The following is a 24,847-nucleotide window of genomic DNA, read 5'->3' as shown; positions in this document are numbered from 1 at the left end:
TCCGTAGCCCCACAAAAAGACTCCTTTCTTCCAGTCGATCAACTGCTTTTCGCTGATGTCTTGAAGCCAAACATGTCTTGGCCTGCTTTGCTACACCAATTGCCAGCCTTCCGGACACAGCACAGCATAATTAGCGCAGCCACCGCCTAGGCTGGTTTATTTCATGATCCTCGGCGGTTGCTGTAGGCATTAGCAGAAGGCTGGCTCCCTATCAGCAGCATTTTGGAAGTCAAATATTGCGGGATTTTCATGACTTGTTTTTCCTTGGAAATACACATCATCTACCTCCTCCATGATGTCGCGGATGGCTCAGCTATACTCGGCTCTGTCTCTGCCGTACTGATGCTGCATGTGGTCGATCACGGGGGCTGACGAACAGTAGCCTCCCTACGTGGAAGCACCTACCCGCGTCCATCCCGCGCTTTTCCACAGCAAAGGTGCCGTCTACATCAGAGGAGCCCGCCGCTCCCACCACTTCGTCATTGCTCCGTTTGTCCCATCCTTCTCATCCCATCCATACCGCCATCAATATGGCATCCATAAATCCGTTGCAAAAGCTCTCCATTTTCCAGCACAACACCACCAGCCCTGTCGACAGCAAGGCGATGAATGATGCCTTTGCATTGTTCTCATTCTTACCTGCAGAACTGCGGGTCAAAATTTGGAGGACCTCTCTCCAACGCCAACGAATCATCCAGGTGGTGCTCACACCACTCCACGAAGCCAAAAGCCGCTACGCCATCGAGAGCAACATCGACACGCCAAATGGCGAGGAGTTCATCGCTGAAGTTGGCGGTGTCCAAACCATCAGCAAGCTGATGCGCGTCAACAGGGAAGCTAGGCACGAAGCACTGCTGTTCTATCGCGTACACCTTCCTTGCAGATTCATCAAACCCTGGGAGATCAAAGCCCAACCAGTCGCCCACCCCCGTGGGGTCCTTTACTTCAACCCTGAACACGACTTCCTCCACATTTTCCACACCAAAGGCAACGACGGGGAGAACCCGGCTTCTCTTGTGACGCCGTCGAATTTCCTCTACCATCTCAAAACAACTCATGACCGCCGACATGTCGGCTTGCTCAACCTCGCACTTGACAGAGACCCAGCAAAGGCGGACTGGAGGGCCGGCGCAGTGCGGTTTGACGCCTCTTTTGAGGCGTCCAAGCTTGTTCCAAAAGTCAGGAAGGCCTTGAAACAAACACTTGCCCAACTGAGGGAGGTTTTCTTCGTTTTCCGCACGCCTGTCGTCCGAGATGGCGGCCGGCCTGACGAGGATCAGCTCGGATTGCTTCATGGTAGCCCTCTGCCCATCTGGTCAGCGTCCCCTGGCTTTGACCGTATCGCCCACGATCCGCGCCCTGGTGTCCTTGATGCTCTGAGAGAGAACGCAAGCTTCTACTGGTTCGGTCTCGACAGCACGCTCAACGACTGGAATCGCCTTCTCGATGTGCTCGGGGTGCCGTCGTTGGGGTCGAACCCGCCTCCCCGGACTCGGTATTCGTGCGGCTTGACATACTCGGTCGACAGCGCTCTGACGTGGGAATCTTTTGTGAGGGAGGCAGTGCCAAAGCCGCAGAACTACGTGTTTGATGTCGAGACGGCGCAGAACTATCTCAGTTTGCAGCAGAAGAGAGCTGGGGGTGCGAGTGCTGCTGGGTGGATGCCGACATTCGGGTTCTGGTTGTTCCGGTTGCCCGAGGGGATTGAGCATATCTCTCGGTTTCGCAACAGTTATCATGATGATCAGGGCCGTCTGCTGCTGCGCCAGCCTATGCCGGACCTGACAAAGGTTTGGCCGGAGCTGCTGGTTTCGAATTTGTAGCGGTAAGCTGTGAGCTGAGTGAAGCCGAGCACGTCTTACATTATTGCTCAGTTTGTTCAATTCGCGAGGAGAACATCACAGTTCCAACCCAAATTTAGGCCTTGGTGTGTTAGTCATACGTGTTGATTGAATGACGTCTGATGTGACACCTGATAAGGTTAGGGTTAGGTTCTGATTTCAAGTCTGATGGATGTCTTGTTGAAGGTGGCGGTAAACTTTCGCCCGTTATGATCTTTTCCCGCAACGCTTCTCCAACTCCGTTATCGACTCTTGTCCACCCTCATCGAGCGCACCCTCGGCTGTCAAGCATTCATCATGGCCCGTATTAAGTCAAGAGCTACCGGCTGCCAGGCTCTCATGACCTGGACTCGATTTTCCCTGCCGCCCAAAACAGTTTTGGCCAACATGGTTTACAACCGACAGCGATGTAACAACCCCGAAGACAGAAAAAGACAGGTCTGAGTTTCCTGTGCGATATGGCGCTGCGAGCAAGTTTTATCCTTTTTGTTATTCCGGCACCTACCTGTTGCCATATGTGGGCCTTGAACTTAGCCCGAGCAGGTATTCGAACCGCCTCCAGGTGCCGTGGTTTTGTCATCTGTGTGGTTTCCATGGTTGCGGCTGGCGGGCTACTCTAAACTTAATCCAAGCCAAAGGGAAAGCCAAAGAGCAACTATTGTGGTCTCTCCGGATTGGGGCTTGTATTTCACACACTTTTTGTAGCTTCTCTTTTCCCTGTTAAAATCTCACCATTCGTCACTTTTCTCACCACCTTTTCCCTCACTTTGCGCGCCAGTGAATCATTGCCGCTGTCCCACAGCCATTCATGTTGCAGAAAGCCCGGACTACGCCGAGCATGTCAGTCAACACTGGAGATATGCGCGCAGCACACCATTTCAACAGCTTCTGTGACGCCACTATTGAGTTCCACCTCGATCAGAGAGCCTGCCTCGAAGGAAGGATCGAATGGCAGCGGTGTCGAATAGATGCCCTGGAGGAAGAAAACATATAAACGCAACGGATGTACGAATCCGGCACGGATAAGAGGTGGATGCACATCATCGTCGGCATGTATGTTACGGGATTCAAGACTCCCCATTCATTCCTCTGCGTGTCTTCATCTCAAGTGGAAAGAGCTAGCTGATATAAGGTAAGTATAGCCACGTTCACTCTGGAAAGTTCAGAGAGGCAAAACAAGAGAAGGATTACGACGAGGGAGAGATGAGTAGGTGGAAGGAGTTGAGAGGCCTGTGATTGGAACTACTGGGACCGGGCGGCTGCGTACCTTAGTAGCTAAGGTATGATGGATAGGCTCAGGTGATTTGCTGGCGATTTACAAGCTCAGCTTTTTCGGGAGTGATATCAATCCGTGCTGTTTGGGGCCTAGACGACATGCAGGATACCTGGTATCCAGGGTGAAGCGGTTGCAATCCTGTCGGTGATGTGTTGGGTGCTAGTGGTGCAACTTTGTGCCTTGGCTCAGGTATTTCTGTGATACGTTGGCCGACAGAAACATGTCCCAGCGACCCACGATGTTTTGATTGATACCATCGAGGTTGAATTCGAGGTGATCAGTCCTCTTGATTTGCTTGGTCGACACATCTCATTCGAGCACTCACAAAGCCATGAGGCCATTCAGAGATTCAATCACAACCACCATGCCAAGGCAGTGTGTCGCACCAACATCGAACGCGCCTCACTCGATAGCGCCGTTCCCCGGCCTTGGCATCACCCCCTTGCCCGTCTCTTCAGGAATGGTAAGCAGCAAGGGTTCAATGCGAGCTTTCTTGGCTTTTAAACAAGACAAAATAACTCCCATTCCTACCCCATCTTTTCCTCTCTCCACTCTCACCTTCTCTCTTGTCTCTCAGCCTACCGGGCACCCTTCAAAATGGCCACCCCGACAACCTACGCCCAGTTCACGCCCCCGGCATCATGCGGCATCGGCAAGGACCTCTACGCAGTAGAAAAGACCTGCTGGGTGTATGACCCCCGCCCCTCACCCACCTTCACAGTCAGTCCCCCAAAAGTGCCCGAGTGCACCGCCGTCCAGCTGGGAGACCCCTACGACAAATACAACCCAGACTGCTACGCCGCCTGGTCCTTCCGCCCCGGCGGCGACACCGGCGTGAGCTACGTCGGCTGCCCAGTCAGCTATACCGTCGCCACCTCCACAACCTGGCACCCGTTTTGGAGGACAGTCGACGGCACAAGCACCCGCGCGATCGACGTCGTGGAGAAAATCGTCCACTGCTGTCCTGAAGGTGACGTCAAGTTCACGTACTTTGACGAAGGGGGTAGAAGCAGCACGTTTGTGCACGAGGGGATCACCTGGAGGGCAGATGCGTATCTCATGCCGCGGTGCAGGGGGACCATGAGGGGGGGGAGGAGGACGGTCACCTTGACCGAGTACACCGATACTCAGGGGTGGGAGAAGAAGAAGCGGGACGTGGGGTTGCGGACGGAGGTGTGGGAGGGGGGTAAGGAGGTTTGGGCTGGGGAGGAGAGTTATTCCGCGACTTACTTTGCGGATGGGCACACTTGTTATGGGAATTGTACAAAGTATTGGCTGGAGAGCTATACCTCTCCGGTTTATGTGCCCACGACCAAGGTGGAGGAGAGTGAGGTGGTCACGACGACCACTCCGGATAGGGATGACGCTACTACTACTGCTGCTGGTGGCGGCACTGTCACTGTGACGATTCCTCCTACTACTGGGCCGGGGACTGGTGGGTTGTTACCGACTCCTACACAATCTAATCAGGTACCCGTGCCTGCGGGCGGAGTGGTGGGTAGGGGCAGCGTGAGAGCTGGGCTGTTGGTGGGTTTGATGGGGGTTGTTGCTGGTCTTGTGATGTAGGAAACGGTGTGGATAAAGGAGGCGCCTTCCAAGACCCTTCGTAATCATTGATCGGAGGCTGACGCCACTACCCAACAACTTGAGATGGTATCAGAGTTCTTTCGTTTGTTATGATAAGGCATTATACATTGTATTTCATGGTGCTTTATGGTCTGTGCTGCTGGTACACCGCAGGGAGCTCAACGGGGTCTGTGTTCTGTGCGCCATGGTGATGCGCCGGCAACTCCTGAGGGCCCCAGCCAGCGTTGTTGTAATGTGTCCATGTCGCCACTTTGTGGTCCGCTGATTTCTGATCGACATGTTCAGGGGTAGAATTGGTATGCGGCTTGGAACTTGGAATAGCAGATTTGTTGCGGTTTCGTCTCAGTAGCCAGACTATGGCAATGCCTGACGCACATAGCAGTGCGAAGGAGCCTATCACGCCGCCTACAATGGCACCAGTGTTGTTTGGCTGGGTGTTCCCGTCACTTTTCGTGTTAGACTGGCTCGTCCTTTCATTTGAAGAGGTCGGAAACCCCGGATCGGAAGTCAACGAGTCAACCAGCGTAGGGAGGATAGCGGAGCTAGCCGACGTCGACGTATCTTGAAGCAGTCTAGTCATAGACATAGTCGAAATGGTAGTGGTTTCACCTCTTGTCGTGAACGCGAAATAGTTGTCGGTACTGGGACCCTTCCCGCATGCCAGATAGGTAAATGGACCAACGTTGTTGGGGAGAGTAAGCAGCGCTGTAGAGCAAAATGGCGCCAAGGCACCAGAGCTACATCAACGAAATCGTTAGCTCTGTGTAGGGCAAAAGCAGTGCAGGCAGAACAAACCAAGTAAATGTTGTCAGAGCAGCGTTGGTAGACCCGCATCCTACAGAACAGCCATGCTTGTCAACACAGCTGCCTGCCAGGCCGCAGTCAGTGGCTGAGATGACAGAGGTCGGACAGAAACCCCAGAGGTCGTGGATCAAATCGACGCGGCAATCGAAACCAGTGTTGGCTGTCCGAATGCTCGAGGGGTTGCTTGTTGAGAAAAGGGTGAAGTATTTGGTGACCAGAACGGTTCCCTGCCTTTTCTGCTGGATGAGGGTTGTTGCATTTGTGTGGCGTGAGAAGAACGACGCTTGGCTTAACCCGTTGAAAGCGTGAAAGCAAAGTATGGATAGAAGAGGGATGGCCATTGCAAAGGAGGCTGTAGATTTGACAAAGAAAACATGATGATAAAAGGAGGGGTAGGTGGATAGGCAGAGTAGGTATTAGAGGCGGCGACGAAAGATTGGTGAAGATTTGTATAGGTACCCGAACGGCGATGTTCAACCAACGATGATCATCTACATCTGTCTGATGTTGGCGAAGGTCTCGAGCGTCTACTTGCATCTTGACCTCCTGGCACAAGGATAGGCCTGTGGTCGAGTCATGTGTTGGGTGTAACCCTTGACGTCTCAGCAAATCAGGGGACGTTCTAAATCCCGACAGAATGGTACCGGCTTTTAGCTGTGACATCCACCTCAACACAGGGGAAATCTTGCCATTGCTTATATCTCGCTCGGAGTCAGTGCAAACGAGAAGCGGGGCATATGCACAAAGGCGCCTTTCCCCATTGCTTTTGAACAGTCAGTTGCGACCTCTTCCCCTTCTGCCCAAAAAAATGCTTCGACATTCCACCCACAGTTCGGACATGACGCGGCGAGCTCTCATCTTCATCTTGCCCGCAGGCGGGCTATTGCTTTTGGCCCTCACTCTTTGGCTCGGCCGAGAGCAGATATCAAGCATACCGCGTCCGTCCTTATGGCGCCCTTCAAAGACGATTTCAACGCTTCCAATGGAGCCAGCATCGGCCTCAAGCTCCGCCACATCAGTTCCAACAGCGGCAACAATAACCACTGCAACACCACAAGCCTCTGACATTCTACCACAAGAGTCAAAAGCGGCCTACGTCGACGCCATCATGAACCCAGAAGCTACAACCTTACCTCGACTGCATTGCCCCCAACCCGACACATCACGCTACGATTATCTCGTCGCACCGGAAAACGCAGAGACAGGCTCAATCCGATACTTCATAGCACTCGATCTTCGACAATGTGCATCGCTTCTTCCCCGACTCTTGGGGAGCGTCATCGAGGCAATTCGATTTCTAGGTCCACAAACCTGCGCCTTGTCCATCATCGAGGGGAATTCGGATGACGGTACCGGGGAGGTCCTGGCTGCCTTACGACCCGAGTTGGATGCTTTGACAACCACCTATTACTTCAAGACGAGCGACATCAACCCAAAAAAGGGGGACCGAATCCAAAAGCTTGCTCAACTGAGGAATATGGCTCTTCAGCCGCTGGTAGACGACACCGAGGCCGTCAAGTTCTCCGCTAAGAACACAACCATTGTCTTTTTGAACGATGTGGCAATCTGTTTGGAAGATATTCTTGAGCTCTTACATCAGAAGCGCATACTCGGTGCCGACATGATGTGCGCTATGGACTGGACCTATGTTGGCCCAGACCCAACATTTTACGATGTTTGGATAGCGCGAGGGATGAACGGAGACTCCTTCTTTGAGATTCCGCCAGATGGAAATTGGAACTCGGCCTGGAATCTCTTTTGGAACAATCCAAGCGCCCAGCAACGTTTGCTTTCGCACCAACCATTTCAGGTGTTTTCCTGCTGGAACGGAGCCGCGGCGTTTACAGCGACACCCATCATGGATCGAACCATTGCATTTCGAGCCCATAGGGAGGGCGAATGTCTTCAGGGTGAGCCACAGTTGCTCTGCAAAGACATGTGGTTCCACGGCTACGGAAAGATTGCTGTTGTTCCTGCCGTCAACCTCGAGTACTCGAACGAGGATGGCAAACGGATCAAAGAGGCAAAAGGCTATGTTTCCCGCTGGGCCAGCACGCCTGGACACCGGGACGAAACTATCGAGTGGCAACTTGAACCACCTGAGAAGGTCAAGTGCATACCAAAGTACGAGAACCAGTTCTTTGAAGCCTGGAACTCGACACAGGCTGGAACCTGATTTTCTTTCAACACGAGACCTGGTTCCTTGGCATGGATTGTGGCTCGTTCCTGCAGGGGCCGTGTTTGCGGGTCTCTGACAGGCTCCGTGCAACACCAGCGAGTTCATGATTCGCCAACCAAAGGATTGGTAAATTATGCCCAGGCAGCAGCTAGCAGAGTGCCCACAGGATTTAATGCAAAGGTGCAATTTAAACATCAGGTCCTTTTGAACCCCTAGCTCCCGACGCCGCGGCTCCTCGATTCTCACCATCATCGAAATGGCAGAAATGGCTGAGACGACGACCGACCCGGCGACGGGGTCAGTACCAACGCCAACACCTACAGCAGCACCCGCAGCAGCATCTACAACAGCACCTGCACCAGTGCCGCCACAAGCATCGGACCCCGCACAGTCAACACCACATTTTACTCCAGGCCATTTCGTGCCTGCTCCGCTGAACGCGCCGCCACAATATGTGTCGCCGAGATCTTATCGGATCACCAAGTTGGCTGGCAGGATATTTTCAATTGTTTGCTGCATCGTCGCCATAGGTATTTCGGCCGGCCTGATGGCTGATTCAAGAACTGATGGCGTTTATGGCTTTTACGGCATCATCATCATACCGTCGGTGAGCTGGATCTGATGCCCATGTCGACAACATTGACACGTACTGACAGCTCACAGACCGTCGTCTGCATGGTTTGGGACGTTGCCGAAATCATCTGCATCATGAAGCGTGAGGGCAACAGGGGCATCCACCCCGGCGCCATTGTTGGTGTCGACCTGATCCTCTGGCTTGGCCTGGTCTTTTTGACCCTCTTGACCGTTACACTCTCGGCGACACATGCAGAACGGCACATTGAGGGGTATTACGAAACCTGGGACTCTGAAACTAGGAGGTGGACATCGTCTATCGACCTCGATTCGCCCGAAATGAGGGCTCTTGTGAGAAAAATTAGTGGACTCTCACAGACATTATCTGCCTTTGTTGTCTTCTTGACGTAAGTTTATTCATCCTTGCCGTTGGTGTTTGAGGGATGCATCACTTCTGACAAGACACATGGAATGTAGTCTGACGCACCTTGGTCTTTTTATCATTGGGTGTATCGAGACGAATTATCGAAACAGGCGGCCGAGGATTGTCTATGTGATGGCACCGCCTCCAGCGAATGCATACGCCCCTGCCGCTCCTCCGGGCGTGTTGCCTGCACCGTATGGAGCTCCGATGATGCGAACTCCTCCTCAGGTGATACCTATGATGCCAATCCAGCCTGTGCCCCTGCATGTGCCTGTCCGGGAGACAAAGCCGGTTGTTGCGCAGCAGGAGAGATATGCTTGAGAGGGGTTTATGTGGTGTTTACGGGGTAGATTAATCGTAATGTTTAGTGGTTTTGTGTTGGAATAAATCAGCTTAATGTCTGCAGTCCCGTGGTGGTCACTAAGGTAGCTATCCACATTTGCGGTATCTCCAGTGGTTAGTACGCCTTCGGCGTCAGGGGGCATCTCCTTGAGCGCATGCATGTGACTGGTGAGTACGATTGGGAATACTCCCTCGCATTGCGTGATTTTTTAATATCTCCACGGGAGACTCGCCATGTTGTATATCTGAACTTAAAGGGTGGTACCTAGTCTTGTTGATCTTGCCTTTACGTACTTGGCTCACGGTGTCTGGTTCTGATCAATGCTGGCCCCTTGCGTTTATATGTACCCATCTATCTACCTGGTTCCTAATATTACACGAAAAGACTCTCGCAGAGATCATTCACCCAGCTATTCCCTGACAGCCCAGTGGCAGTGTCAGAGCCTACAGCTTGATCGGGAGAATGGTCCCCGAAAGAGCCCACGTTTCCGCCTACGGCTCCCCTTGGGCGCGATTCGTTTCGGAACTATGCTGACATCATCCATTCCCCCATGGGGAGGCCACATGCCATGTTCTGAGGCAATGGTGCTTCCCGGGACCAATCCACATCACGGCACCAGAACACCGCATGTGGCCTCCCCACAGACGAATGTCAGAGTAACCAAGGGGACAACCGTGGCCTGCAAATGATGCAGCCTGTTCCGAAACGTCGCGTCGAGTGAGACCCAAAGAGAGCCATAGGCGAAAACGCGTGGTTGTCCCCTGTCCCGCCAAAACCTTACTGATCCATGTGTGCCCAAGTTCTGTCCTCGTGTGTTCTTTTTTTTTTTTATATATATCAATTTTCTTCCTGTTGTTTCTTGAGATGCCGATGATAGTTGTCTTTTCTCGTGAACCTCTTTACACACCACTGACAGTGAAACTTCCTCTCGCCTCCATGCTTGACCGTCTGGAGATGCCTCTCGCGGTCCAATCTAAGACTGAAACGCTCATTGCAACCAGACACTGGACACGCGAAACGCCTTTTATGGTATCTCTTGTGTTTTTTCGCGGTGGAGGTACGCCTGAAGCAGCTGGGCTGTTTACGTTTCTCTTCCAGCGGTGCTGCTGATCGACAGTTGCTCTCATCCGAACTGGTCCAGGTGGACGAGGAGGCAGGGCTCAATAGAGTGGGTGATGGTGGCGTTGATTGGCTGTCTGTCGTGTTGAGTATTTGGCTCACCATGACATCAAGCTCCGCGGCCTGAGATTCCGGAAGCTGAGGAAACTCTGCAGGCCCAGGCAATCCAACATTGAAGCCAGTGTAGTCGGTCGGTGAGAAAATACTCGCTTCGCCGTTGATATAACCACCGTTCCTGACTGCTCCAAATACACCCTCCACCCCTCCATCTCCCATCCCCAAGGGCCAGAAACCAAACCCAACGCCATTCCACTCCTCACCCAAGCGACCTGGAAGCGAGAAATCTTCAACGAGAGGGCGCGAGCCAGACGATGCATGGAAATCCAAGGGTCCCGAAAACAAGGATTCACCAGCACCGCACCAACCGCATACCTCGCCTTGAAGAAACCCCGCATCGTGATCACTAATACATTGCTGCGAGATTTGTTGAGCGCGGGGACTCGGCGCGTCCCCGCCGGCGCGGGCTTAACTTTGTTGAGACCGACCTGTCTTCTCAGTCAGTATGCAGCATCCAGTGATGCAAGAGTTGTTTGTTAGAGACGCACCTCTGAATGACCGGCAAGTCAATCCTCGTGAGCCTCAACGGCTTGAAGTTGTGTCCGGGGGACGTCAAGGTTTGTTGTCTGACTCTTTGGCTGTTCGTTCGTTGGGTGGGACAAACAGCTGCCTTAAGTACCCGGAGTCCCCTCATCGAAACGAAATCAGAATCAGGTGGGTGACTTCGTATTATCTGGGAGGCATGCCTGCATGTGCAGATATGCCTCTTAAGCAGTTTCTAATTGGCTTCCAGTATGCATGGTACCTTTCTTGCGGCCAAGTGTCTCCAATAGGCTTCGTGCTCCCCGCTGTCTTGTTGATAGGGGCGGCACACACTCTGTGTCTGACTGGACAACAGGTATCAGATGAGTGATGCCTCTCATGTCGCGAAGGGAGGCATCATTTTGCTGGGCAGAACAGACGTTGAACTTTAGGAGATTTCCCGCCCTAAACTTGAGGTGTTTTGACGAAGAAAATAGATCCACTCCATTGGCCGAAAACAAGACCAAAAACAACAGGGCGGACAAAAAACAAAGTGATGACGTCATATTTCCTCACCATATTGATCTGCTGCTGGGAGGAAGGGCAGGTGGAACTCAATTGCTAGCAAGGCACTTATTTGCCTTTCATCATCGCCTCCATTGGCGCGTCATTCATTGTGTTTTAAAGCAGCTGTCGATTTGGACCAATCTTCCACCTGACTTCTCCCCCCCCATCATCAACACAACAAAACATCAAACCATCACGATATCAACAACGACTTAAATCACAGCAACTACATTTACCTACATCACAATACTTCCTCAACAGCACACATCACCATGTCAGCCGCCAGATCTCTCACCACCCTCCCCGGTGTCCTCAGATCCCGCCTTCCTCAACGAACCATCCTCCCCGCCTGCCGCCAACAAGTCCGCCATGTCAACACCGACCGCGAAGAGCTAGGCGGAGTCGGGGGCTCAGAACCCCCAAGCCCAAAGAAGAACCCCGTCAATTGGTATGTAATTCGCTTTATTCACCGTCACTCCTCTCTCTCTCTCTAACACCTTATTTACAGGAGAGCCGGAACCATCACTGGTGTCGGAGTAGGAATTGCCTGCGGGTTGATGCTCTGGTCCAAGAAGAAGGACGCCAAGATATAAATCCACCGCTGCATGTGTCATCATCACTCAGGCGCTCTGAGCTGAAGCCAAAAGTTGCATAATATCATGTCCATACAAGGAATTGGCCTGCGCCGCCTTGACGACCTCGTCAGAGATTGGTAGGCGCTTGCCTCGCTTCTCGAGAAGCAGGAGCATAATCTCATATCCGTTTCCTCCATTCTCTGCCGCGGCCTTGACCACGTTTTCAGATATTGCCAGGTCTTTGTCTCGCGCGAAAAGAAAGCGCATGATATCATGACCATGCCGGGGGTTTCCCGCTGCTTCTGTCACCACCCCGTCTGAAATTTGTAGACTTTTTCGTTGCTGGAGGAGAACTTTCACGGTCTCGTATCCGCATCGAGTATTTCCCGCCGCGGTCTCGACCACGCGTTCAGAAATTGGGAGGTTGTCTCCGCGCTGTTCAAAGAAAAGACGGAGGATTTGATGTCCAGACCAATAGTTACCTGCGGCCGCCACAACCGCTTCTTCCGAGATGACAAGCCCCCACCCCCGTTGCTCAAAGAGAAGACTCATGATTTGACATCCCTTGTCAGTGTTCCCTGCGGCGGCTACGACTACCTGTTCCGAAACCGGGAGGGATTCCCCTCGCTTTTGGAAAAGGAGCTGTAGGATTGGGTACCCCAATCGTGAATTTGCCGCCGCAGCCCGGACTATGGATTCTGTTATGGGGAGTTTGTCGCCGCGTTTTTGGAAGAGAAGTTGCATGATTTGGATCGGTTCGCCGGTTGGGCATGAGACGACGGATTGGAGGAGTTGTTCAGAGATGGGGACTTTGGGGCTGCATTGGGAGATGAGATGTTGCAGGGCTGGGGACATGTTGCCGTTGTAGTGGAGGGAGCGGACGAAACGGTCCTCTAGGAGGGCTGCTGTGTCGTGTAGTCTTTTTGTTTCGGTTGAGGGGTCTTCGTGGTAGGATGGTGTTATGGTGAGTAGTTCGGTGGATTGTTCTGCCTCGTCATAATAGCTGTTGTTTGAACTCCCTGGGGGGATTGTGAACGTGAGGGCGATATTGGATAGGTGATCCTCTGATGGATTAGATTGTCGATCCGGTTCCCCGGGTGATGCAGACGGTGCCGAGGTTTTGATGACGGTAAAGTGATCCTGGCAGAGTCGAACGATGCTCGGCCTTGCCGCACCCTGCAGATGGCATACGATATCCCCCTCCCGGACCGACTCTGAAAAAGGCGGGAAAGCCCAATCCCATCCATGCTCGCCGTACCCGAGTGACTGCGCGGCCGTGGTGCAGTGGACCCATACGTGCACCTGGCCGTCTCCATGATTGTTATCCTGATCAACAGATGTGATTTGCCCCAAGAAGAGACACTTTCCTGTGATGACTGCCGTGTGGCTTTCCGGCCACGTCTTCACCGTGCATGACGCGCCAAAAATATGCGCAGTGGCCCTTTGGAAAACTTCATGCCACGGCAGGGAGTAATCTGGCTGTAAGGCAGGAGCATCGAGGCCGTCGAGACTTAGGCCGAGCAATGCGTATATCTTGTCGTGCTGGAGGGTGGCTCTGCAGGAGCGGTACATGTCCAGCAACTCGCCCATGGAAAAGACACCCCGTGAATGGAGCTGGTATTTTGGTCGGTATGGTGCGCCGCGGATGAGCTGGACGACGGGGTGGATGATGGGGTGTAGATCAACCGGGAGGAGATGATCCATCCCAGCAAGACCCTGACAGAAGGCGTGCCCGTCTATCTGGACTGATCCACACATTACAACCACCGACCGTGCAACGCCTACTTCCTGGAGGATCTAGAGCCGTTCCCGGCAGGTCCGCAGGTTAGTGTTATGCAATCATTCGTAACCTTTTTCATCGCATGCTTACCCACATCCGGCGAAACCAATCCCTCCGCAATAACACCATCACAGACGTATAATCATCTTCCATCACAGTCAGTCCCTCCCCGCCAGCCTGCCGGATACTCCCCAATGCCTGATCACCATGACCATCCAACGGCAATCCCAACCAGACAATCACCCGTCCGGCCTGCGCGTAAATGGTGCGCATAAGCGGGATCTGCCTCTCCTTCTCCTTGTTATCATCCTGGTTGATACAGACGGCGTCAACCCACAGCACCCGCTCCAGCTGTCGGTCTCGGAGGTGCCAGAGGGCCGCGTGGAGATTTTCTGTCACGGGAAAGGCGCAGTTGTTGAGCGTGATGGAATGGCATCTTGGGCCTGTCCCCCAGACGTATGAGACGGCTTCGTAGAGGTGTCTTTCACCGCTTTGTTTTCCCGAGAGGTTGTAGGTGAACAGCTCGCATTTTATTTGGGTGGTGGTGGGTTCACGTTGTGGTAGCAGTCGGATCACGCGGGTTGTGTTGGGTGTCAGCGGGGTCGCGGAATAGACATCATGAGGCTGGAATTTGGGGTGTGGTTTTGCTTGACGGCGGATGCGGGCTTTCCATTCTGTAAAGTTGGGCATGTTGATGAGACTTTTGTCTGGGAGTTGATGGCGGTGAAAAGTCTTGAATTGATGCCTAAGAGATATTTAGGGGCCCGATTGTCGGGTTAGGGTTATGTACGCTCAAAAGCTCCCTTTCCATGATTATCCACCAGAGCTAAGCTAACATAGGCCACCTAAGATACCACCGTTGTGCACCTCAGTAAGCCACTACCCCATCACTCAAACGCTTTCAGAAGGGTGTATTCCGGCCGACTGTTGGATTCAACGCCAGGGCCAGGTCTTATCTCGCCCGCGTATTCCAGCTGTGATATTAGTTTAGATCACGGCAAGGTCAACAAGCCAGAGGCCAAGTTTTCTTACCGTGCAAAGATATTCCATTTCTCCTGGTGTCCCACGTGGTGCGGGCACGGCGGGGTGGTGAGGGCGGGATTGATCTTCTTTGAACAATGTTGACTTCATGGACTGCTGGATAGTTTCGGACCCTCCGATTCCCAGGTTGGCGAGGGCGGATTGGTGAAGGGACCTCGAATCTGCACCCTGCTTGGACTGTGGGAAGAAGCTGAGCAACAACTTTGACGGAACATTCCCGCCGTCGGCAGGCCCCCAAAATTGTACCGTGTCCACAGTCTCGTAAAACTCGGTCTTGAACTCGGCAACATCAAGGATGCTGCTGTTGTCACCGGGTAGGATCTTGCTGTGGAGCGGGATTTTCCAGAATTGGCAGTTGTCTTGGTGCAGCCAGTTCATGTCTGGCAAGTGATAGACAACAAGAAATGGCATCGAGTTATTAGCTTCGGGCGATGTGAGGCGGTATCTTGCTGCGGAGCTCACATGTCCGGTTGCTAGTACATCAGGGATGTGGATGTTCTCGTACCATGTTTGAAAGACAATAGGAGGCAAAAGTGGAGATAAGGGGCGGGAGTGCACGACGATGATGCCTGGTTTGTGGGACATTTTTTTCTTTTTTCGTTTTCTACCTTAGGTATGGTCAAAGAAAGCTTCCATGGAAAAAGATGGTTTCACTGGTGATGGAGATGACAAGCCTGGACTTTCCCCTCCGAATGTCCGGCGCTTGGGTGTGACAAGGCTGAGAAGCTTGAACTGTGTCATTCTATGGAGTGTGGTACAAATGAAAAGAACCTGTCGACAAAACAATGGGTACCTCGTCTAGAATTCTTTGTGTGAATTTCCGGATGCATCGCGCAGCAAGGGGTGGTGGTCTTTGCACAAGGTGCTTCTTTGTACTGAGTGCTTGGGATATATACATCGAGAAGGTCTATCATAACAAATTTTGCTACTTGCTTGTGCAGACGAAAGTGACCCATCGCGGGTAGTAAAGGATTTCAGGTGTATATCGAGGCTGCAGCCACAACACCACAAAATGGACCAAGAAGCTCAAGATAATTTCGGAGCACAACTATGGGCGCAGCAGCAGGCGCAACAGGCGCAACAGGCGCAACAGGCACGACAGGCACAACAGGCACAGTATGCACTGCAGGTACAAATGGCACAGCAACACCCGCCCATACTGTACCCAGGTGGTCGGCCACCCGTATGGATAACAAACGGCATCGGCAGGCCGATACCGGCAGGGCACATGTACCAGAGATATAGAGGGGGGCCAGTAAAGGAGGACACAAAAAGGCTGTGTCGCTTTGGATTTCAGCAATTCCGAGAGACGGGTCATCGTGTCTCCTTGAACGAAATCGACCTTCCAGCCTATGCAAAGGACATGCCCCCAACCATTTCCTGGCCAGCCACGTACACGGGCCCGAAGCCTTCCACCCTTTACCCGAACATCCTCTGGCGTAAGCCTTTTGAGAAGATTTTTGGCGGTGCCTTCCAGCCGGGAAACACGGCGCCGGCGTTCCTCGAGAATGCGGAAGCGGTGACTGCTCGGCAGGTGATGAAAGATTACCTCCAAACCTACTACAAACTCACCTACGTATCCGTGCTCGGATGGGGGGGGAACGGGCTGGCGTGCCTGTTCCGGCATCACGATGACGAGGGTCGTGAGAACGAGATCGTCGTCAAGACGTCCCTGAGGAGTAGGAACGAGAACATGATCAGGGAGACGAATTTCCAAGACAAGTTCAGGGACGCCACGCATATTGTCCAGCTGGAAGACTTGAACGAGTACCTCAAGCCAGGCGCCATACCTCCTGTTCCGGGTTCGCCGCTGCCTGGGACACATCCCGTCCAGCAGGCGCCGCAGGTGATTCTGCTGGAATATCTTAGCCATGGCAGTCTGGCACAGGTGATATCCAGCTTGCAGCATAGGAAACTCACAGCCCCTAATAGGTTCCTGTGGGAAATCTGGAAATGCAGTAGGTTCGAGACGTGCTTTCTACTCCGGTAATTTTGGTGTTGTGACAGCTAACAAAATGTGTCAAGTGCTGAGGGGATTGCTCGAGTTTGAATACCCCCCCGATCTATACCCCTATGACGATAATGGCCTTATAGACTGGGCCGACATGGCTCTCCCGGGCGAAAACAATGTCCACTTTGACATTGATCCATCCAACTGTGAGCTGCATCTCGAGGTTTTGTCGGAAACTGATGCACGTGTGCTGACCGGTTTACTTTTAGATATGCTCGGTGACATTTTTGACGGCCATGAAGATGACAACCACCCCACCGTCCCTGTTCTCAAGATGTCGGACTTTGGTTGTTCGACAACCATGGATGACGAACAATTCGAGAACCCGTAAGCCAATCCTGGAACCCAAGGTACATGCTGCGTTGACTGCATAGATTAGCTTACTTTTTGTCACAGGAAAGCAATGTGGAAGTACAGAATGTATGGGAAGTCCATGTTTTATATGCCAGAGCAGTTTACCGAAGAATGGGACTACGTTCCCCAGCTGCCGGGTGAACTGGACACTCGTGTGGCCGCAGGTAAATTCACCTGGAAGTCAAACCTTTTCCAGGCTGCCCAGGTACGTCACTTCACACTGCCCGTTTCCCTGAATAACACCGATGACTAACCCCTTGCCAACTAATCAGTCGCTGGTGTGCATCATGTCTGGAGACTATCCCCAGACGCCGCCCCATCCAACAAAAGTGCCTTGGACGCCGAGCATGACCGGTGTTGACAAAGATGGCAACGACGAGCCGCTGGAAGAGCATTGGTCGTACGGGGCTTACATCTATGGCCTAGAACAACACATTGATGGCCACTTGAAATCAGTACTGGTACGTTGTCTGATGGAAAACCCGGATCACCGCCCAAACTGGAGGGAGTTGTTGGAGGACGCAGACACCGAGTGCGAGAGATACAGGACTGATGGAGATGAAATCGGCGACCACGACAACCCCGACTGGCCTAGAGGCTGGGAAAAAGATGACTGGAAGGCTCAGGTCCCGTGGACAGATGTTCAACTGGAGTCTTGGATCAAGGAGGCAATTCTGGAGCCGCCCGTACTGACCCCAGACCCCGCCGATATGCCTTCACCGCCTGAACTTCCCGCAGTGTGGGAGAGGAGGATGGCGATGAGGAGACAGCACCAGCGTCAAAGGCTCTTCATGCAATGGTTGAACACCCGACAAGCGAATTTACAAGCCCGCGTCAGAGCCATGGGTCAAGAAGAGTACACCAACTACTTCAACGTGTGGTGCAAGCGCCGCGACATGGAAGAGCACATCGAGAAGTGTTACAAGGCCGTGGTCAAGCTCAGGGCCTGGGAAGCCCAGTTCCAGATGCACGAGCTCCTCAGACCGGCAGACCAGCAGGGTAGGGCCTGGGCCGACTGGACGGCGCAGGCGAACGCCATCCACCAAGCCCACCCGTTCATCTCGTTAAAACCCGCCGACCGCGGCCCCTACGTCCGCAACATCCAAATAGCAATCGAAAACTTCCGCAAGATGGAATTCAACACGTTTGTCCGCGAGCAACCCGAAAAGATCAACCGCTGGGTCCAAGGTCAAATCCAACGGCTATCCCAAAACGGGCAGTTTCTCAGCCCCGCCGAGATCACCAACATGACGCTTCAAGCCCAAGCGCAACCTATCTCTATCCCCTTCCCTCAGACCCCGATCAGGAAACGGATCCGTAAGCTACAGCTGCAGGTGTACGGACCACACTGGCACCACGGCCTGATGATCGGGCAGGTAGCTGGTCTCGATCCCTGCCCTGGAATGGTGCCCGTAGGCAACAACCACGACAACTTTGTCGGCCCGCCCAATCTCAGATCTCAGGACGGCCCGTTCACGCCCTGGCAAAGCCAAGCGGAACTAGACAAGCTGGAAGAAATGCGCAAAAAAAACAATATAGTCCTCCCGCCAAAGCAGCAGATCCGAGCCGTGCGGGAAAATCCCCTCAACCAGCAGGAAATGGCGGATATCGACAACATCATCGCTGCGCAGCCACCCGATCCGGTGCAGCAAGCTGCCGATGCCAACGCGGCTGATATTGCGCAGAACTTTCGCGGTCATCCTCCTGGACGTGACCTCCCTGATCCTAATGCTCCCCCGCCGCCACAGGCGGCGGGAGCGAAGAGGAAGGCGGAGGATAATGGTGAGGAGGTGAGGAGGGCTAATCCTATACAGAACCAGGGACAGGTGGGGAACGCCCAGCTTCAGGAGGCGAGGGATACGCTTACTAGGCGGGTTTTTGCTTTGCAACAGATGGGGCAGCAGGTTCAGCAACAGTTTCAGCAGCAGAACCAGACGCAGGCTGGGCCGGCGGGGGGAGCGGCGTCGGCATTGGCGAGGGCAAAGGGGGGGGATGCTGGTGTGAGGGGGGCAGCGGAGGGAGGTGATGTTCAGATGGGGGGGACGGATGATGAAAATCATGGTATATAAACGGACGCCCTGGATTATTCCGTGAGTTTTGGTGGATGGTTTTGGTTGTGGAGGGGTTTTTGGGTTTGTTTTTCTCGTTCTTTTGGGGTGTGTATGTACTGAGATTTGATTTGTGCAGGTAGACGTAGGCGTAGAGATAGGATCGCGAGGTGGTTTGCGAGGTTGGCGTGTTGGCCACCTAGGGGTGGGGCGGCGTCCCCCTAGGTGAAATAGGGGTACTTAAGGGGCGTATCGTTGACCCTAACCCTCTCGAATCAATTCACATCTTTCAGCTGAGATATCTGCCTCTCGGAAAGCCACACCAACCGAGGTGGTGTGGCTGCGTGCTTGGCTGCCGGTGCCTTGCGTGAGCCCATCTGCAGTTACTCTGTTCGTTTATCTGCATTTAGATTGCTACTAGCCAGTTTTGTCGTCAGGCTTTGATCGATAACGCATGGATGCTTTTGCCCGACCAATATTCACCTGTTGTTAAGTTCTTGGCCAGCTAGTGAGGAGAGTTTATTTGTAGTAAACGAGAGTTGGGAGCCAGCCTGGTGAGGGGTTGATAACTGGCGCCTTTTTGGCGCGGTTCATGTCCCCCAGGTTCCACAGACTTATCAACAACACCACACCCTGAAAGTCTAGATTATACTCCTTTGCTCCGCCCACGTTTCACGTGAGTACCACAATGCGCCTTCTCACTGTTGGTCCCGAAGCCAGGAACACGCAACCTCCTCAGCTAAAAGTCGTCAACTTCAGTGATTGCAGTCTCGACATTCCCGAGTACGCCATCCTCTCTCACACCTGGGATGACTCTACCGAAGTTGCTCTACAACAGTTGCCGCTGTTTCACCGCCATGCTGCTTCCTCTCGGCGGCTGAGACAGGTCAGAATCATCATACCGATACTATTCGCCGCCAGCTTATGGTCACTCCTCTCCTACACGGTCGGTGAAGTCCCACTATATCTAGCTTTTCTGACGACGTGTCTGCTGGTGCTATCCCTGATGCTGGTCTCCTGCTATCTAGCCTTTTACCTCTATTTCGTTTCAACCCAGGACGAACAAGACACCTGTCAGCTCGTCAAGAAGAAGCAGCCGGGCTATTCCAAGATTCTGCAGACGTGCATCAAGGCCCGTTTCGATCATAATGTCCGTTACGCGTGGGTGGACACCTGCTGTATCGACAAGAGCTCCTCCGCCGAGCTCACCAAGTCGATCAATTCCATGTACGATTACTATGCCAAAGCAAAGGTCTGCTTCGTCTACCTCTGCGACTTGGAGCCTGCTGGGGATGACCTGGGAAAAGCCCTCCCCAAATGCAGGTGGTTTACCAGGGGCTGGACCCTCCAGGAGCTGATCGCGCCCAAACACGTCATCTTCTTTGACAGGGAATGGAATGAGCGCGGCACAAAGGCCAGCTTGAGTGAGTTGCTGTCGGAAATCACGGGCATACCGGAGGAGCTATTGAAGGGGGAGACAACGTGTGGTGATTATGCTGTTGCTAGACGCATGAGCTGGGCTTCGAAGAGGCTAACGACAAGGGAGGAGGACATAGCGTACTGTCTGCTTGGGATCTTTGACGTGAGGATGTCGTTGTTGTATGGGGAGGGAATGGGTGCGTTTCAGCGGCTGCAAAAGGTTATTTTGGAGTCGACGGCGGATCGGAGTATTTTCATATGGACCGAGGGCGAAGATGAGCGGAAGGACTGTACCGGAAACGACAGGGGCGGCAACGAGTGTCGTATCAAGGCAGCAGGCAAGCCGCATCCTTGGTCGGCTATTCTTGCAAAGTCTCCGCGGCCGTTTGAATGCGCGAGGAATCTCGAGGTCAGTGTGACTGACTCTATCTATCGCGATTTAAGCATCGGGCCGAGGGGCATCAAGATGGTTGTCAGTCTGGTATATCTCGTCAGCAAAGTCGGCGAGGACGATGGGAACAAGTGTATCCTGGAAGCTTTTAGCTCTTTAAACAGCGAATTTGTTGGTGTGATGGTTCGTAAGATATCCGGTGGCCGGTATGTGAGATACAAACCCTGGAAGCTGGCTTACTTTGGACGAGCACTCACCCGCGAGCCGTGGAACGACATACACAGGACCCTTGTGGAGACTGCAACATTGGCGACCAAATTCGAGACAGTGTTTCCATTCAGTAAGGGCTGCGATCCTGTCGTTGGAAATAGACATAGCGCGTTGAGACTGCGGCTGGATCCGTCCTTGATCGTCAACGAGTGTCGAGCCATGCCTCGAACACATTGGGACATCCACGACAACGTCTTTTTCGGCACCAACGAGACAAGCAAGTCTTGGTGCGGCTTCTTCGTCCACGGGCAGTTGGTCGATACTCCCACCACCTGCATTCCTATCAATTTGTTTGTGGGGTGTATTCGCTGGAATATCAAAAGGCCCTCCATCATTCTGGCAAGCTTGGAAGACCTGGATCCTGGCTTCAGAGTGTTGCTGGAGTATCAGCTGGATAGGCTTGAGTTTGAAAGTTGCCGTAAGGCCGAAGCAGTCATGATGAGTGTATTGGATGGGCGGCTGAGTGGTGCGGCAACTGTGGTGGAAACATGCGCGGTGGACCAGAGTCAAATTCCGAGTTCCAACGGTGGAGGGACGGTCTTTGATAAGCGGAAAATCTTCCAAATCAACGGACCGGCCACCTCTTCACCCGGATGGCATTATCGGGTTCCCTCTACTGGGGAGAAGGTGCGAGTCGAAGTGAATCTCGAGCTGGAGGAGGAGGAGGACGATACTGTCTGTGTCAATCCGGTTACCATGCTGAATCTTCGGTTGAAGCCGCTGGAAGAGGAGAGCACTGTAGAAAGCGTGGGGCTATGGGATAGCTGAGAATGAGCATTCGATCGGCACCTAGTAAGGAATTCATCTGTCTGACAATTGAGGGTGCGGCAACAACACGATGTATCTGGTCCTCCGGCAGCTTATGACTGTATGCCAATCGTCATGATTGCGAAACAACGGCATATTAAGACCTGTTCTATGGTGTGGTTGTAGTGCAGGGACAAGCAGTACTGGCTAAATCCTTCTACCACCAACACCAACATCATGCTGAGATTGATCAATACCCTGCCGGATTTGTTGATAGTTATAGGACTTGCAGACGGGAAGATCACGGTTGCCACCTTCCGCGGAGTCCGCCTGATCTTTACAACAAAAATATAAGTATTTTGCGCACTTGAGCCATACTTCACCACTGGGTCTGAAAGCTCCAAGATACCTAACCCGAAAGATCGCACCGACTTCCCTAGCGGACAGATGAGGATGAGATACGTCGATTTTCTTGCCATGGTCGGGCTGGCCACGGCTCGGAGGGAATACCGCCCAGCATCCCTCAAGATGTCGTGTTCCCAGCTGGTCAGAGACCGCATCGATCCGTAAGACACATTTTCCCTAGCCTCCAAAACGATACTGCTCTGACCTCCACAAAGTCTCGTCAACCCCGGCGTCCTCGGCACCCCCCACATCCACCAAATCGTCGGAGGCAACTCCTTCAACACCACCATGGACCCCCTCACCCACGACCCAGCCACCCTCTCCACCTGCACCACCTGCACCTTCACAGACGACTTCTCCAACTACTGGACCGCCATCATGTACTTCCGCGCCCGCAACAACACCTACCACCGCGTCCCCCAACTCGGCTCCCTCTTCCACGAGTCCGCCCGCGAAGGCGGCATGACAATCTACTACTTTCCCCAATTCATCAACCCCAAACCCGGCACGATCAAAGCCTTTGCCCCGGGCTTCCGCATGCGAGTAGGCCACCCCGATCGCGTCCACCCCGTCAACGAATCCGGACATCCACGACCAGAACACAAACCCACGGCTCTCTACGACGGCATAACCTACACCTGCCTTGAAACCGAAGGAACCCGCTTCACCAACCTCACCTCTTCCTTCCCACCCCACCCCTGCCCCTCCGGAATCCTAACCACCCTCCCCTTCCCCCCCTGCTGGGACGGCAAAAACCTCGACAGCCCCGACCACCAATCCCATGTCTCCTTTGCAGAGGGCGGCACGGTAGGGTACACCCAAGGGGGAAAATGTCCGGCTTCCCATCCGGTGATGATACCGCAAATCATGCTCGAGACACGATGGGACACCACCCTTTTCAACGATCCCGATCTCTGGCCGGAAGAACAAGGGAAACAGCCGTTTTTGTGGAGCTTTGGGGATGGGGTTGGGTATGGACATCATGGGGATTACGTCTTCGGGTGGAGGGGGGATAGTCTGCAGAGGACGTTTGACAGGGTGGATTGCTCCGGGGATCAGATTTGCGGGTTGCCGGTGCAGACGATCGAAAGGGCGAATGGGTGTTTTGGGGAGAGGAGGGTGGTGGAGGGGGTGGATGGGTGGTTGGGGGAGATGCCTGGGGGGGTGGTTGTGAGGGATTGATGGGGTTGTCACTTTGTACCTCAGGATGATGCGGTTGAGAAGGTGAATTTAAGCTGAATAAATATTCGAAGAAATGTCATGGCTATTGAAAATGCCCGATACGCGTCCCATGCATTTGTTTAGACCGGTTGCCATGCCCGCCAAGCCAATCTGTCGTGTCCATTACCATGCATCCCATTATCAATTCCATCATCACATGCCTTTGTGTCCCAAAACGCCCATCCCACGTCATTCACCCACCGTCTTCTCTACCTTCTATCCTTCTGCGCCCTCTTCGCAAACTGCTCAGCCACAAACCCCCCAACCATATTCCCAATAGCATCCAGGTTACTCCCCCTCCTCTGGCCCCCCGTCGGCCTGTTCCTCTCCCTGTCCCGATCCCTCCCCCGGCTCCTATCCCGGCTCCTATCCCTCTCATAACTCCTATCCCTCTCATAATCCCTATCCCTCTCATACTCCCTATCCCGTCCCCTCTCCTTATGCATCTTACTGCTCGCCAACCCAGCCGTAAAAGCCGCGGTGGCAACCTTGACCCCCTTAGCCCCAACCCAATCCCCCGGCTGCTTCCTCGCCTGAAACGCCGCCAACCCCCCCGCCTGCACCGCGGCCTGCGCAGCCTTTTGCCACCTCGGGCTCATATGCTGCACCTTTTCCAACCCTGTCACCAAGAACTCCTTTGCCGAAGTCGACTTTGACCTCGTCAACGGCGGCCGTTGTTGTTGACCGTGTGATGTTCGGCCGCGGTGGTGGTCAGGGTTAGGGTTGCTGTTGTTGAGGGGGTGGTCGTGGAAGTAATCTTGGTTTGCGCCACCACCACCGGTACGAGGGCGGGGGGAGTGGTGGTAGTCGTCATTGTAGGGGGGTGGCGAGGGGGTGAATTGTCTTGTTCGGGGAGGGTAGCGGTTTGAGGGTCGCGAGCGACGGGGGGAGGGGGAGCGTTGGCGGGGCATTTGATGAGGAGGAGCAAAACCGTCGTCCCAGGCGTCGATGCGGCGGTTGGGGTTCTCTTCTCGTTGGGGAAAGTCACGACGTCGGGGCATGGTTTGACGGGAAGGTGACTGCGTTGGTTGTTTATATATACCAAGTAAAAGGTTCTTGAATATGTGTAAGGTATGATGCGTTGGCACTTGTGGAAAAAAGGGAGAAAAGTAAACCAAGAGAGGTAGGGGGGTGGGTTTGCAAGTGGCAATAAGTAGGTATGTGCCTGTCACCCTGTGAATGGCCTCAGTCAAAAGCTACCTCGGGCAAAAAAGAGGCAGCTTTGTGGTCGTGCAGAGTTACGTCAAACAACTGGGCACATTTGGGCAATGGGAACAGTCAGTGAAAGGAGCA

At 53.5% G+C, this 24,847-nt stretch overlaps 12 protein-coding genes across 12 annotated transcripts; 8 read left to right on the top strand and 4 right to left on the bottom strand.

The window, feature by feature from the left end:
* Nucleotides 1-530: 530 nt before the first annotated feature.
* On the top strand, nt 531-1,823 carry QC763_402180 (uncharacterized protein; the record flags this gene model as incomplete). The annotated part of the gene is made up of 1 exon (XM_062911849.1): nt 531-1,823. The coding sequence occupies one exon, from the start codon at nt 531-533 to the stop codon at nt 1,821-1,823; it is 1,293 nt and encodes a 430-aa protein (XP_062765450.1).
* A 1,891-nt stretch (nt 1,824-3,714) lies between these two features.
* Nucleotides 3,715-4,683, top strand: QC763_402170 (uncharacterized protein; the record flags this gene model as incomplete). Its single annotated transcript, XM_062911848.1, has 1 exon — nt 3,715-4,683. The coding sequence occupies one exon, from the start codon at nt 3,715-3,717 to the stop codon at nt 4,681-4,683; it is 969 nt and encodes a 322-aa protein (XP_062765449.1).
* Nucleotides 4,684-4,799: 116 nt separating this feature from the next.
* Nucleotides 4,800-6,208, bottom strand: QC763_402165 (uncharacterized protein). The gene is made up of 2 exons (XM_062911847.1): nt 5,500-6,208; nt 4,800-5,441 (listed from the first exon to the last, which is right to left on the bottom strand). Exons 1-2 carry the CDS (start codon nt 5,847-5,849, stop codon nt 4,829-4,831), a joined length of 963 nt encoding a protein of 320 aa, XP_062765448.1. The 5' UTR covers nt 5,850-6,208; the 3' UTR covers nt 4,800-4,828.
* Nucleotides 6,209-6,616: 408 nt separating this feature from the next.
* QC763_402160 (uncharacterized protein) lies at nt 6,617-7,684 on the top strand (the record flags this gene model as incomplete). The annotated part of the gene is made up of 1 exon (XM_062911846.1): nt 6,617-7,684. One exon carries the CDS (start codon nt 6,617-6,619, stop codon nt 7,682-7,684), a length of 1,068 nt encoding a protein of 355 aa, XP_062765447.1.
* Nucleotides 7,685-7,943: 259 nt separating this feature from the next.
* QC763_402150 (uncharacterized protein) lies at nt 7,944-9,095 on the top strand (the record flags this gene model as incomplete). The annotated part of the gene is made up of 3 exons (XM_062911845.1): nt 7,944-8,294; nt 8,351-8,667; nt 8,738-9,095. 3 exons carry the CDS (start codon nt 7,944-7,946, stop codon nt 9,003-9,005), a joined length of 936 nt encoding a protein of 311 aa, XP_062765446.1. The 3' UTR covers nt 9,006-9,095.
* A 2,066-nt stretch (nt 9,096-11,161) lies between these two features.
* On the top strand, nt 11,162-11,893 carry QC763_0062890 (uncharacterized protein). Its single transcript, XM_062905877.1, has 2 exons — nt 11,162-11,740; nt 11,801-11,893. The coding sequence occupies exons 1-2, from the start codon at nt 11,565-11,567 to the stop codon at nt 11,883-11,885; spliced, it is 261 nt and encodes an 86-aa protein (XP_062765445.1). The 5' UTR covers nt 11,162-11,564; the 3' UTR covers nt 11,886-11,893.
* QC763_402140 (uncharacterized protein) lies at nt 11,743-14,337 on the bottom strand (the record flags this gene model as incomplete). Its single annotated transcript, XM_062911844.1, has 2 exons — nt 11,743-13,664; nt 13,738-14,337. The coding sequence occupies 2 exons, from the start codon at nt 14,335-14,337 to the stop codon at nt 11,913-11,915; spliced, it is 2,352 nt and encodes a 783-aa protein (XP_062765444.1). The 3' UTR covers nt 11,743-11,912.
* A 197-nt stretch (nt 14,338-14,534) lies between these two features.
* QC763_402130 (uncharacterized protein) lies at nt 14,535-15,330 on the bottom strand (the record flags this gene model as incomplete). The annotated part of the gene is made up of 2 exons (XM_062911843.1): nt 14,680-15,330; nt 14,535-14,621 (listed from the first exon to the last, which is right to left on the bottom strand). Exons 1-2 carry the CDS (start codon nt 15,271-15,273, stop codon nt 14,535-14,537), a joined length of 681 nt encoding a protein of 226 aa, XP_062765443.1. The 5' UTR covers nt 15,274-15,330.
* A 314-nt stretch (nt 15,331-15,644) lies between these two features.
* On the top strand, nt 15,645-19,122 carry QC763_402120 (uncharacterized protein; the record flags this gene model as incomplete). Its single annotated transcript, XM_062911842.1, has 5 exons — nt 15,645-16,646; nt 16,714-16,845; nt 16,909-17,026; nt 17,096-17,258; nt 17,326-19,122. The coding sequence occupies exons 1-5, from the start codon at nt 15,701-15,703 to the stop codon at nt 19,120-19,122; spliced, it is 3,156 nt and encodes a 1,051-aa protein (XP_062765442.1). The 5' UTR covers nt 15,645-15,700.
* A 667-nt stretch (nt 19,123-19,789) lies between these two features.
* QC763_402100 (uncharacterized protein) lies at nt 19,790-21,949 on the top strand (the record flags this gene model as incomplete). The annotated part of the gene is made up of 1 exon (XM_062911841.1): nt 19,790-21,949. One exon carries the CDS (start codon nt 19,790-19,792, stop codon nt 21,947-21,949), a length of 2,160 nt encoding a protein of 719 aa, XP_062765441.1.
* A 426-nt stretch (nt 21,950-22,375) lies between these two features.
* QC763_402090 (uncharacterized protein) lies at nt 22,376-23,515 on the top strand (the record flags this gene model as incomplete). Its single annotated transcript, XM_062911840.1, has 2 exons — nt 22,376-22,494; nt 22,549-23,515. 2 exons carry the CDS (start codon nt 22,376-22,378, stop codon nt 23,513-23,515), a joined length of 1,086 nt encoding a protein of 361 aa, XP_062765440.1.
* Nucleotides 23,516-23,763: 248 nt separating this feature from the next.
* QC763_402080 (uncharacterized protein) lies at nt 23,764-24,555 on the bottom strand (the record flags this gene model as incomplete). Its single annotated transcript, XM_062911839.1, has 1 exon — nt 23,764-24,555. One exon carries the CDS (start codon nt 24,553-24,555, stop codon nt 23,764-23,766), a length of 792 nt encoding a protein of 263 aa, XP_062765439.1.
* Between the last annotated feature and the right edge of the window lie 292 nt (nt 24,556-24,847).

Source organism: Podospora pseudopauciseta, chromosome 4 (genome assembly GCF_035222475.1).
Source record: "Podospora pseudopauciseta strain CBS 411.78 chromosome 4, whole genome shotgun sequence".
In the NCBI taxonomy this organism is placed as follows: domain Eukaryota; kingdom Fungi; phylum Ascomycota; class Sordariomycetes; order Sordariales; family Podosporaceae; genus Podospora; species Podospora pseudopauciseta.
This window is presented reverse-complemented; position numbering and strand designations above follow the sequence as displayed.